This window comes from Malassezia pachydermatis (genome assembly GCF_001278385.1).
Source record: "Malassezia pachydermatis strain CBS 1879 chromosome Unknown scaffold3, whole genome shotgun sequence".
In the NCBI taxonomy this organism is placed as follows: domain Eukaryota; kingdom Fungi; phylum Basidiomycota; class Malasseziomycetes; order Malasseziales; family Malasseziaceae; genus Malassezia; species Malassezia pachydermatis.
Window position 1 is genome coordinate 902,381 of NW_017253140.1, and position 12,646 is coordinate 915,026.

Consider the following 12,646-nt stretch of genomic DNA (forward strand, 5'->3'; position numbering starts at 1 on the left):
GACTTGCGTTGCCATTTGATTGTGGTATGCACTAGTGTTTTTTGCTCTACCTTTTTATTTCCAACACACGGGTAGATACTATGAATAGTGCGAAACGGGTGCGTATGCCTAGTTTCCTTTAAAGCGAGTGCGCTGTAGGTGTGAGAACGCGGCGGTGCCATGGCCCGCTGTCACTTTTGTAGGGTCCCAAAGGGAGGATGACAGCGTTATCACGTGCGAATGCCTCCACCTTCCGACGGCGATGTCGGAGGGTGGACGCTGACCATTTTTTTGTCGAGCCACTTGTTCACACACGCAGGGGCGTGTGAGGTAGTGCTGTGTTTTGAGCATGCCGGCGTCACCGCAAAGTGCGGTGCGTGGGGCGCGCTCAAGTACTACGCCTGGCCCGCCCTCTATGCATGGGACACGACAGGGCATGTATGTTGCGTTTGTGAAGAACGCAATGGTCCAAAAGGCACAGGTATGTCATCGTTTGCCCGACACTATCTAACCTACGCAGGGCAATATGGGACCATATGATGAGCTGATAGCCCAGTTCCAAGCAGGTGTTACGACGACGAAGCCGTCTAAAGGCGGCGCATCGTCTGCGGTACAGATTCAAGCATGGCTCTCGGCGCTAACCCATGTCGCTCCGTCGTTGGATCGAACATGCGCTGCGCTGGTCGAAGCTGTCACCGAGTTTCCATGGCTGGCTATGCCTGACGACGTTGGCGATGCTTGGATACGCTTTGTGTGCTCTCTCGTTAGTGCACGCAGTGAGTGGGTCTCCAGCCTCGCTTCGTTGCTGCTCCAAAACATGAGTCTGCGTATGTATATTGGCGTGTACTGACATGACTAGACCCGGCCTGGTACCGTGCAGCGGACCGAACCCATCTGAAAGAGCGCGAGACCACGACGCGCCGGAAACTCTATGATAAGCTGCATGGGCTTCTCCAGACCCTTTTGCGCCTGATTCCCACGTTGCCAGCGACGCTGCAGCCATTGTTGCTTCAGCACTTTCCGCACAAACGCGATCGTACGATGAGCCAGGTCCTTTATATCCAAAACCTGCTTCGGATGAGTGTATACTGTGAAGCGTTAACGGAGCCTATCTGGACGGCCATTATTGATCATGCGCTTCAGATTGATGTCGCGATCCAAGTTGAACTGGATGAGTTGGAGGAGCAGGGTATTGAGCCGACAGAGCACGAAAGCTTGGCGCATATGCTGGATCAGGGGATGGAGTCGGATTCGGACTCGGCGAGCTTGGCCTCCCATGGCCTGTCGCCACAGCATGGCGACGATGATACATATGACACGCTAGAAGACCTATCAGATGAAGAAGGCTACGATACCTCGGATGCGCTTATGCAAGCCGATCCAGCGCATCAAGAACCCTCATGGAATGAAATTGCGGCGCTGGCTGGAAAGCTGGATGCCATAATGAAAGCTCTGTATGAGTTCCTAGAGAACTACATTGGCACGCCCACGACATCAGATGTCTACACACGTCGCTACCACCTATACCAAACGCTGCTGGGCATCTTTACACGGAATATCCTCACGACCTTCAAGTCTCGTCATGTACAGTTCCTTTTATTCTGGTTTGCTTCGCTGGACCATGAATTTGCGGACATGTTCCTTGGCACATTGCTAAGCAAAAGCCTGTATGCTGTGCCCACCGCAGGCACGAGCAGTGACTCGGGTGATTCGGCTGCGATCCTGCGCATTGCTGCTGCGAGCTACGTCGCGAGCTACGTGGCACGGGCGCGCTACATTGATGCTTCGACCACACGCATGGTCGTGCTGAATCTGTGTACCTACATGGACGCCTGCCTGGAATCGTTTGCGTCGTTAGGCGTGCATGCGCCTCCGCCTGGCGCGCGTGATCATGCGGTGTTTTATGCCGTGGCCCAAGCTGTATTTTACGTGTTTTGCTTCCGATGGCGTGACTTGCGGGATGGGTCCAGTGGCGACGCGCCAGCTGGTCCTGAGGACGATAGTATACCCTCTCTGGCAGCCACCTACCCGGCAGCATGCTCCCTCGAGCTCTCGCCTCAGCTCATGCCTGTGGTGCATGCGTCCTCGCTCTCCAGTGTCTCTTCGACGCACTCGGCCACAGGCGAGCGTGGCTGGGCACCTGGCTTGGCTGTTGTCCAACGTGCGATTACCTCTCCGCTGAATCCTTTGCGGTACTGCAATGGGAACGTGGTACACCAGTTCGCCAATATCTCGCAATACACGGGCTTTTTGTATTGCTACTCGGTTCTGGAGGCCAATGCGCAGCGGTCTGTCACAGACACCTCGTCGAATTCCTCGGCCCCGGGCACGCCACGCAAGATGCGCAAGGCGCATGAAACACTTTCTACCCGTGACTCTACGCGCGAGTCGACGCCGACATCAGGTGCGCCGCCTGGCCCACCGCCAGGCGCGCCTGTCGCGCTGCCTACGCCGGCCTTGGACGTCTTCTTCCCCTTTGATCCCTACCGCCTACGTGACTCTAGTGTGCTAGTCCACCGCTTGTATCGCGAATGGTCAGATGTCGCGCCCGAAGGCGACGATGAAGAAGGCCACGGAGAAGGCGAAGAGGACGAAGAGGGAGACGACGACGACGACGACGACGACGATGACGACGGCGACAATGTGTCGGCCTTGCCGCTCGAAAACCGTGCGAAGCTCAGCGTGATGATGCGCAACAGCCGACCATCTACGTCGTACTACTCGTCGAGCATCACGCCCGAGTTGATCGCGCAGAGTTTAGAGGCGATGAGTATCAGCCCTTATACAGGGTAATGTGTCTCGTAGACGCCCACATGGTGGTATATACAGAAAGATCTACAAACCGGAAAGTCCGCTACTTACCCTTCCATCAGGCCGACCATCAAGGCATACAACGCCTCAGCGCCGTAAGCTTGCGTGGACCGCACAGTGAGTCGTGCCACATTGCACTCTGCGCGTGGTTCCCAACGCACAAGGAAGCCCATGCGGTCCGCCTGCTGGATATCCATCGAGCCTGCAGCAATCACATTGTCAGGCCGGGGATCTACCCCTCGTAAAATGGCCAAGCCCATCGACTGCATCGTGGCCTCGTAGGCTTCGATCGTTCGCTGGTCTACTTGGACGACGCCTTGGGCTTCATACTCTTTCACGTACTGCCAGCACTCGAAAAAGTCCGATACAGACATGGTGGTGGGTCGTAGGAAACGAGCCACATGCATCGGCAAGGCCACATGCAGCGTCACGGGCACGGCGCCGCCACGCGTCCAATGGAACACCATGTCGGTGGTGCCTGTAAAGGAGCCATGAGACACAAACTCGACTGTGTAGGTATGCCGTTGTTCCGACGCGATCGACATAGCGCCACGCTCCATCCCTGCGAGATGCGCTTCCAGCGGGGCAGGCGCAGCGACGTGGACCGTATGAAGATAGAGCGCTGTTGTTGCGTCTTTGTTGTGCAGCTCCAGTTTCACCGTCGCCGTGCTCTTGTGTGTCGTGCTAGATACCATCGTGATGGTTTCGGTGGTCGTGTCGTGCAATACAGCATGCGAGGCCAGCAGAGCCGTTTGGGAAAGTGGAATATGAAGTACATTCTCATGAGCTTCACTGGACGACGAGGTAGGAAGGGAGGCGTGGCTCGATATAGAGTCATTCGCATAGTGACTCAGCCCACGCATGGACGACTTGCTCGACGCAAGAAGAGGACCATCTGGGCTAATGAGGCTCTCGTCGGCATGCCATGGCGCCTCCAGATCGTCGCTGCCTGTGGGAGACATGATCCGGAAGCTATGCAGGTCCAACAAATCGACATCCTCCTCGGCCGTGTTGGCCGTCACTGTGGATATATCTCGTGGCATCGAAACAAAGCTGGTATCAGGCTCCATCGGCACGGGCAACATTGAAGGAACGGTAATGCTGAGCTTCTCATGCTGCATATGCTGGCGCGCTTCCCCGCGTGGCACAGACGATACAGCCGGCTGCATCGATATGCGCTTCGACAGGCGGAACAAGCCTGGCGCTTGTGTCTGTTCTGGAAGGACCTGCGTATTGAACGGGGGGAGCTCGTAAAGAACTTGGTCCAACGAGAGCGTCCCTTGCCGCTCCAACTCGGCCAGCACAGAGTATTCATTGGCACGCTGCTGCATTTCCACATTCATGACGTGTCGATGCTGCCGCAGCACGCCTTCCAACGCAGGGGCCATGTCAGGATACATGGGGATCCATTTGATGTACGTAGACAGCAGCATGGCCAAGGTCGTTGGCGAGCATTGGTGCGCATGCAAATGCAAGCATTGGAATTGCTGGGCGGCACTGCAGTGGGGCTGATTGACAATGAGGTACCCATACTCGCCCAGCAAATAGGCACCCAGCTTAATCTGGATTTCATGGCATTCTGACCGACTCAGCGCGTGGAGAATGCGTTCTGCAGCGTAGGCATGGACTTTCGGATGATTGGTCACCACAAGCACAATACGATACCAAAGTTCATCTCGGAGTCGATCGCCCGCCAATTCCAGCAGCGACATGGCTGTATCAATGTACCAGGTAGAGTCGGATGCATACAATTCGGCCAGCAAGGAAATCTTCAACGACATATCTTGCCGAAGTGACACATCCGCCACGGACAGGTATCGTAAAAGCTGCCCAACAATATACTGCACGTTGGTGTCATCACACATAGCATACAGCAGATCGAGCGCACGACGACGAACGCTAATGTCCTTGTCACGTAACAACAGGAATATCACGTCACGGTACATCTGGATCGGCTCAAGAGATGATAAGCATTGGGCTAGCTGCGTCATAGTCTCAAGTGCAAGATATCGCACATTGGTCTCTTTATGGGCAATTAGATGCCCTAATTGCACAGCAGCGCGTGCCACAAAAATAGAGGCAGGATCCAAATGCATGGCAAAGCGAATGGCTTCGAAGTACACGGAATAAATAGCATTGCTTTCTTGGATATCAGGTATAGAGCGAAGGGGCTTGTCAGGACGTAAGATATGGTGTAGCAATTCTTGCAACTTGATTTTCACAAGATTCTCCGTGGGCGGTGGAAGTAGTTGCAATAGCGTCAACAATTTGACTTGAAGCCAAGGAACAGGTACATTGTGATACAGATAGTCTTGTCGACAATCCTGTAAAACAACAATCTCATAAAGTTGCTCATAGGCAGGTTTGAAACACACCTGGTACTTGTCAGAGTCAATCCGAACAAGCTCTGTCACCAGCGACGTAATGCATTCGGACAATCCCAAGTGCCGATGCTTTATCAACGGGACAATACGATCGATCCAGTCCGAAACGTCCACACTATCGCGGCTTTCACGAAGGACTCTTAATAAAGCAAGAGCGGCTTTTTTGCGCACATGCACAGGGGATGTGGGCGAAACGAGAAGCTTGAGGATGTCCTCACTCACAAGCTCCGCAATGACAACATTACTCATATTGGCAATAGCATGTAAAGCCAAGCACGTGTGATCTTCATTCAGGCTCTGTAAATCTTTTCGGATCGAGTTCAAAGCCAGCGTAATCAGGTCGGACCGTTCATGAAACAAAAACGTCAGCGTGAGATATCCAATTTGTTTTTCAGAGTACTTCGCACTGGATATCAGCGTGATGGCATCCATGTAGCCAACATCCACTTTGTGGCCTTGTAAGTAGGAGAACAAGATTTTAGCCACATATTTTTTACGCTGGTAACCATCCAGCTTGGGCGTCATTTGCAGCTTGGAGCGGATGCGGTGCATCTCGCGTCGGACACATTCTGCTTCCGCCTCGGGGGAGGTCGTCGCGTGAAATTCGGATATGTAGTGGCTTAACCCACGCATAGAGGACAATGACTGCATATTCCTCATCGTCGTACCCCCCACGCCTGGACTCCTCAAGACCCACTGCTAGGCAAGACGGTCTAAATGCTTTGCCAGCGTGCGGAGAAGAGGCGTCAGCGCCCTGGCAGATATTATTTCCACTACAGTGGAGGAAATCGACGCGCCGACCCCACCATCCGGCATCACGCCACCAGTGTTGGGTACACGGAATAATCACACGCAAACGACAGGTACCCAACCTGAATCGGTCTAGACACAAATAAACTAACATTTTATAGAATTCAAGGAGAAAGTAGCTCAGCAGGGCTATCACCAGCGCTGCTTCCTACGAGACAAAAATATGCTAGATCCTTATAGTGTGGGAGGGCATGAGGAAAGAGAGAGGGGTTGGTCAAGCAACTTAAGCAGCCTCCTCACCCTTGGCCTCGGCTGGCGCCGGCGCAGCAGCCTCACCCTGAGCAGCACTGTCAGCAGGCTTCTCAGTGTCCTGCATGTCGCTAGTCCAGAGAGTGAGGTTGTCACGCAGAAGCTGCATAATAAGGGTCGAGTCCTTGTAGCTCTCCTCCGACAGGGTATCCAGCTCAGCAATCGCATCGTCAAAGGCCTGCTTTGCGAGGTGGCATGCACGGTCGGGCGAGTTAAGGATTTCGTAGTAGAACACCGAGAAGTTGAGGGCCAAACCGAGGCGGATCGGGTGCGTCGGCGGGAGCTCAGTCACAGCCACCTCCGAGGCAGCCTTGTACGACTCGAGCGACTTGTCAGCCGACTCCTTGCGCTTCTCACCGGTGGCAAACTCAGCGAGGTAGCGGTGGTAGTCACCCTTCATCTTGTGGTAGAACACCTTGCTCTCACCGGAGGCAGCCGACGGGATAAGGTGAGTGTCAAGCACCTTGAGAATGTCCTCGCAGATCTGGGCAAGCTCCGACTCGATCTTCTCGCGGTAGACCTTGATCATCGAAACCTGGCTCTCGTTGCCCTTTGACTCCTCCTTCTGCTCAATCGACGAGACGATGCGCCACGACGCACGGCGCGCACCGATCACGTTCTTGTAAGCAACCGAGAGGAGGTTGCGCTCTTCAACAGTAAGCTCCTGGTTGGACGAAGCAACACGCTTCATGTTCTCAACCATCTCCTCGTAGCGCTCGGCCTGCTCGGCCAGCTTGGCAAGGTACACAGAGTCTTCACGCGAGGGGGTGGTCATTTTGAGAACTGATATCAAGTCTGTTAGTGACACGCAAACAAAAAGGCACTCGTGTTAGTATATTGTTCTGCGAATAGAATAGCACATGTATCCCTCACAAACGGGATTATGCGACCAAATACGTACAGACACTAGACTCGGTATTCGGAAGAGAACCTACGTTGGGCGGCTCCGTCAAGCAGGCTGCGTGGCTGATAGTCGGCCGGGGAGACTGCCATCTACATTCAGCTTAGCGCCACGTCGGCTGGCTGCATGTGATACCGCTCTCGGATCAAACACAACATACATGGACCAATCAAAATATAGATTTGTGTCAATTGCAGCATGAAATGCCAGACGCTCTCATAAAATAGGTCCTAGGAGGCTATGTTGGTCAGCGTTCTATGTTGCGCTTACCTACTGCGGTAAATCGCACTGCCCGTCATGCCTTGTGATGAGATAATCAATATACATTAGAACTATTGGACTACACTAGGGCAGCGCCTGTGGGGCTGTCGTATGCACGTACCCATCGGAATGTGCGAATTGCAGCGTACAGCGTGCACAGACTCCCGACGCGAAAGAGGAGGCCCGTGCTATCCACAGCGTCTGCAGTAGCCTGATCCCAAAGTAGTGAAGGCAGCATAAAAACTGGAATAGAGTCAGTCTCGTTTTTAAATACATACTCATAGATGAAAACATAGATACAACCAGTTGTGGTAATACGATACTCCAATTATGAAGACCCATAACAGCTCCCGCCTCAGCTCGCAAATTAATAGGTGTCTCCTGCACGCCTGTACCTGGTGCTGAGATCGACCCCTCTGATTGCTCCATGAGAGATGCTAATGGTACAGCATCAGGTTCTTCAGTAGAGGGCTGAGCAGAAAATAATAAAATTCCCAGCAAGGCATATGGTATCCAAAGGGTGATGGCCCATGAGATGCCTAGAGCACCGACTAGGCAGAACGCACCGACCAAGCTCTTGTAATAAGATACAGGGCAAGTGAAAAAGAGCATAGTAACGACAAAGAGAACCTGCGATAAAAACCATACCTCTGCTAGCGTGGGTCCACGCCACCGCCGATGTGAAGTGGGAATAACGGAGGGCGGAGGCGCAAGTGCACTGGGCACTTCCTCTTGAACGTCGGCATCTTTTGGTTGCAAGTGTGAGTCTGTTTGGGTCTCCACATCCATATGCTTTCCTCGAACATATGACTGAGCGACACTTTTGGTGGCACTGGCGTGGTCATGGATACACCAGGGAAGAACAATAGAAGCAACAAGGCCTGTGCAAGCATAAAAAAACATGGCTTGACTACCAGCCCGTCGTGCTTGCTCTCCTAATTCATCCGTTCTTGTAGCAGCCTGTGCTGGCGCATTGTGCGCACGGCTATAGATCTCTGCGACCCACGATGTACAGTAGAAAAGGACGGGGAACCATGAGATCCACGAAAAGAATTGGATCACAAACAAGTCCCAAATAGGCTGAGGCAGGGTATGTCCACACTGGTATAGCTGTAAAACCATTTTCTTCACGGAAGAAAGCAACGATGTCTTTGTGTGGTAATGGGTATTAATGAGCACAGATTCTTCGATGAAGAAGAGCAATGTTGAGTGTGTACTGGCGACAATCACGATCGCGAAGAAGCAAAGTACCGTAACTTGGTCGAGATGGGAGCCCACAAATGGCAAAGTGTCCGATAAGTCGAGCTCGCTGAGAAGGTAACCAACCACTGAACCAGTACTGCCAAAGCGTGTAGCCCATGCATTGGCCATATCTTGTTCATCTGGGCCTAGCATATCCATTGTCAGTGCACGATGGGCTGCCGACACTTTAGGAGCGGTAAGTCAAACACCAAACGTACTCGCATTGATAAACACGTCAATCCCTACAACACCGACAATGCCTAGCAACATGGCAAGAATTGGGGCGTGTTGATCCCCTGGCTTCACAAAAAGACTAGCGATAAGCAAGCAGGATAGGGATGAGATGCAGCCAAGCAGACCACCGAAAATGTACGGTCTACGTCGTCCCCATTTGCTAGAGCATTGGTCGGACAAAATACCGACAGCAGGTTGCACTAAGAGACCACTTAAAGGCCCCGCAATCAAGACAATTGCTGTGATACTCTTATATAAACCCATGCGCTGCAAGAATAGGGTGGCTCTTGCATTCAGGACCGACCAAACAATGTGTGAACCTAGGTGACCAAGTGTAAGTACAGGCAATCGCAAGAAAGGAGGCACACGAATTCTTGGTAGACCCTCTAGATTCCCCTCTAGAGGTCTACCATCCCCTGCTACATCTTCAATAGTGTCATACATGACGGCGAGTGTACAACAACACTACAGCCTCAATGCACGTAGCTTCAATGCAATACGCGAAAGATGTATGTCAGGGCCAAATAAAATTCGTATCGTGCGCTTTGACCGGGGTAATCGTCGATGCCCGCATAGAAGCCACGTGGTCTCAACGTGGTTTTCATCACCAAAGTCTCGTCCCACACGCAATCTGCAGACACGCCATTGTCAAGGGATCATGCCGGTATGTATTTGTGAACACGGCTGTGTAGAACGGGACTTACATTGCTATAGGATTTTCCTGTGAACCCCAAACCGTTTCTACAACAGCAGATCGGGAAAAAGGTGCTCGTTCGCCTTAAGTGGGGCTTAGAGTACAAGGGATTCCTGGTCAGCACAGACAACTATATGAACTTCCAGGTATGTGATAGAGATCTTGTCTAACAAAATAAGTTGGCAAATACGGAGGAAATTCAAGATGGGAAGTCGAATGGTACGCTTGGTGAAGTCTTCATCCGGTAAGTTATCATCCAGCACACCGCACTAACCGTTTTTCAGGTGCAACAATGTTCTATACTTGCGCGAATTGGGCGACGAGTAACAAGCATGTACATGGACCTGGAGTATACTGTTTCCTCTCATAGCTACATTTGAATACCCCAAAAACGCATTGGTTAACTACATCTTTTTTTGTTCTTGAGCCCATCCTACGAATTCGTCGATCACGGAAGGCCATGCAGCCTCGAAATCATGATTCGAAAAGGCTGGATCAATTTCTCGTGTGAACTCAAGGAATTGAGACCAAGTATCTTTGGAAATAACACGGAGTTGAGACGCCTCTGTCAAAAAGCGCTTCCACATCTCAAACTGGGCTGGCGAGAAGGAAGGCGGACCAGCACTCGCACGAGAGCCATTTGCACCGTACGATGGAGCGTAGGGCATGAGCAGGTCCCAAAATGCAAGAGCCATGTCTAAACCTGGAACTGTCAGTATGCGCGCATAGACGTACCTAGATTCTTTTGACCTTCGCCCCTGGCAAATGCGAATGTGTATTCGTACACAGTGGTATACAATCCTTTCTTCGAAGGCGGAGATGGTGTCTTATATAGTGGAAGCACAGGTCCATCCTGTGCAAAAGTCTCCATCATGCGTGCCACAGCTTCCTTTTGCTGTGCCAGAAGAATATCATGCGTGAGCGGACCTTGCGTGGTGGCACCCACCCCCAATCGTAGCCAGCCCTCCGTGTAGTCGGAGCGTGTGAACTGGCCCAATGTTGGAGCGTTCAAATAATAGGATAGTGGGAGAACGGCGACACTAGCAGGATCAATGCCGAGATCTTGCAACATGGCCAAGGCGCCCTCCGACGCCATCAAATCGGGCTCATCGTCATCTGTCATGCATAAGCAAGGATTATACGCACCTTTGTACTTGTCGAATAGGGCGTTAAGCTGAGCACGAACAGCCTTTTCTTGCTGCGCAGTGAGGCGAGGTAAATGAGCCAAGTTCGTTTGGTCAGTAAGGTAAGCATCGATGGCCGCCTCCAACCGATTGTTATGCACTTTCAAGTAAGTTTGCGCTTCATCTGTGGTAGCATTGGTGACAGAGCAGAATCGCTGCAACTGAGCTGATTTGGACAGCTTGTTTACCTATGGGTTACCAAGACGTGTTCATGTCAACGTACCATCCCAGACGAGGCCAACGTGTTGCACCCGGGGGTGGAGGTAGGAACAAAACGCACATCGGTCCTGCCAAGAGACAATCACTGGTCCACGAATTGTGATCTATATAGTACATAGGGTGCAAATTACATACTTAACGCTTGCCAGCACGCTTCTTGAGCAGAGCTTTAGCTCGCTCCAGTTGTTTCTGCTCGGAACGCTCTTCCTGCATGCCTCCCACAATCTTATCGATCTTCTTCTTGTACGCAGCATCTTCCTCCACGCGGCGCTGCTCGCGTTCCTCGGCAATGAACTGGGCATCCTTACGCAGCTCCCGAATAGCGCCCTTGCGCTCCTTCTTGAGCAGGGCACGCATCTTGGCCGCATTCGCACGCTCCGTGTCGGGGTCGGTAGCACGACGTGGATCGAAGGACTGTTGGTCAAACTTGGGTGCATACGACGCGATCGACAACGCGCGATGAGCCTGCAAGCGTAGCGCATGTCGCTGACCGTAGGCGGTCTCAAGCTGCTCGCGCAGCTGCTGCACAGCATCGTGAACGCATGCGACCGTGGCAGGGGCCACATCTCGCAGTCCAGCCTCGCCGATCTCCAGCAAGAACACCATAGGCGTGAACATTTCCACAAAGGCCGGACTTGCCTCATAGAGCTGCGCAAACGACTGTTGCAAGGCAACACACATATACAATAGGTCTGCTTTCTGTTGTGCTGCCTCGTACGTCGTGGAGGTAAATACTTGCGCCAGGTTCATACGCGTTTGGGGCGTAGAATCCGACTGAATGACAAGGGGGTCTGTGTGGGCTGCCTCGACATCTGGTGTAGGAATGCCAAATTCTTCTGCTAGTGCCTTTACAGGCGACAATTTGGCGCGCGATTTGCCATGGTGTAGAGGCAGGAGAATGGCAGCAATGCTGTACAGCACATTGAGCGCTTCCGGCACGACACGTCGACTCTCACGCTGCCATGAAGCGATAAGAGAGCACAAATACAAAGCGGATGCCATGTCGTTCAACGAGCGAATACGTGCGTGTGCCAAGTATTGGGCAGCCAGGAGCGACATGGGCGCCATGACAGCATGCCAGCGATCACTCGTGGGCCAAATCAAGCCGCACGTCCGCAGCAACGTCAGCTCCGCAAGGCGTGGCCATGTAAGCGACGTCGATGCAAGAGGGCCATGACTCAGACCCTGCATCAAGTTGCGCTGCATAAGCGAGAGCTTTGCGACAAAGTGTTCGGCCGCCCGCAGTGGGTATGTTTTCGCAAGTTCGTAGATATGCAGCACAAGGTCGTTCACGATGCGAAGATCGTCTTCCTTTACATCCTCTTGATGGGTACGGTAAAGCAAGTGGTCGACAAGGACACCCAGGAACCGCTGAAGCTTGACAGGGTTCTCTTCTGCCAGATTGGGAGCATGCAGAGTACGGATACGAGATACGACTGTGTTGAGTTGGGATGGCTGGACTTGGTGCTCTTCCAGCAATTCAAGAAAGGCATCATGCGTGGTAGGACAGGGGAATGTGAAGGGCAACGTGGGCACATTGTCTGTATTCGTCCGTGCAATATGATGGGCAGGAACAGCCGAAGACTGGCCTTCGCTCTGGGTATCCAACTGTTCGCCAATCTGCTCCAAGTTTTCAAAGTCAGCCAGCTCGTTGGCATGGCCATCACCCTCTTCTTCT

General features: G+C 52.6%; 6 protein-coding genes across 6 annotated transcripts in view; 2 read left to right on the top strand and 4 right to left on the bottom strand.

Moving 5' to 3' along the window:
• Window positions 1-328: 328 nt before the first annotated feature.
• On the top strand, window positions 329-2,772 carry Malapachy_1080 (hypothetical protein; the record flags this gene model as incomplete). The annotated part of the gene is made up of 3 exons (XM_018135590.1): window positions 329-460; window positions 500-806; window positions 839-2,772. The coding sequence occupies 3 exons, from the start codon at window positions 329-331 to the stop codon at window positions 2,770-2,772; spliced, it is 2,373 nt and encodes a 790-aa protein (XP_017992675.1).
• Window positions 2,773-2,837: 65 nt separating this feature from the next.
• On the bottom strand, window positions 2,838-5,726 carry Malapachy_1111 (adaptor protein complex ap-2 alpha subunit; the record flags this gene model as incomplete). Its single annotated transcript, XM_018135621.1, has 1 exon — window positions 2,838-5,726. The coding sequence occupies one exon, from the start codon at window positions 5,724-5,726 to the stop codon at window positions 2,838-2,840; it is 2,889 nt and encodes a 962-aa protein (XP_017992246.1).
• A 481-nt stretch (window positions 5,727-6,207) lies between these two features.
• Malapachy_1085 (hypothetical protein) lies at window positions 6,208-7,008 on the bottom strand (the record flags this gene model as incomplete). The annotated part of the gene is made up of 1 exon (XM_018135595.1): window positions 6,208-7,008. The coding sequence occupies one exon, from the start codon at window positions 7,006-7,008 to the stop codon at window positions 6,208-6,210; it is 801 nt and encodes a 266-aa protein (XP_017992672.1).
• A 2,521-nt stretch (window positions 7,009-9,529) lies between these two features.
• Malapachy_1073 (small nuclear ribonucleo protein) lies at window positions 9,530-9,892 on the top strand (the record flags this gene model as incomplete). Its single annotated transcript, XM_018135584.1, has 4 exons — window positions 9,530-9,535; window positions 9,586-9,711; window positions 9,745-9,809; window positions 9,850-9,892. The coding sequence occupies 4 exons, from the start codon at window positions 9,530-9,532 to the stop codon at window positions 9,890-9,892; spliced, it is 240 nt and encodes a 79-aa protein (XP_017992621.1).
• Window positions 9,893-9,969: 77 nt separating this feature from the next.
• Window positions 9,970-10,975, bottom strand: Malapachy_1097 (defective in cullin neddylation protein 1; the record flags this gene model as incomplete). The annotated part of the gene is made up of 3 exons (XM_018135607.1): window positions 9,970-10,268; window positions 10,301-10,937; window positions 10,973-10,975. The coding sequence occupies 3 exons, from the start codon at window positions 10,973-10,975 to the stop codon at window positions 9,970-9,972; spliced, it is 939 nt and encodes a 312-aa protein (XP_017992726.1).
• Window positions 10,976-11,103: 128 nt separating this feature from the next.
• Window positions 11,104-12,646, bottom strand: part of Malapachy_1112 (nop14-like protein) — a gene marked incomplete at both ends in the record, with an annotated part of 2,980 nt that continues 1,437 nt past the window's right edge. Inside the window, one exon of the mRNA XM_018135622.1 lies at window positions 11,104-12,646. This exon is cut by the window's right edge and continues 703 nt beyond it. Coding sequence (XP_017992247.1) covers window positions 11,104-12,646 — 1,543 coding nt within the window.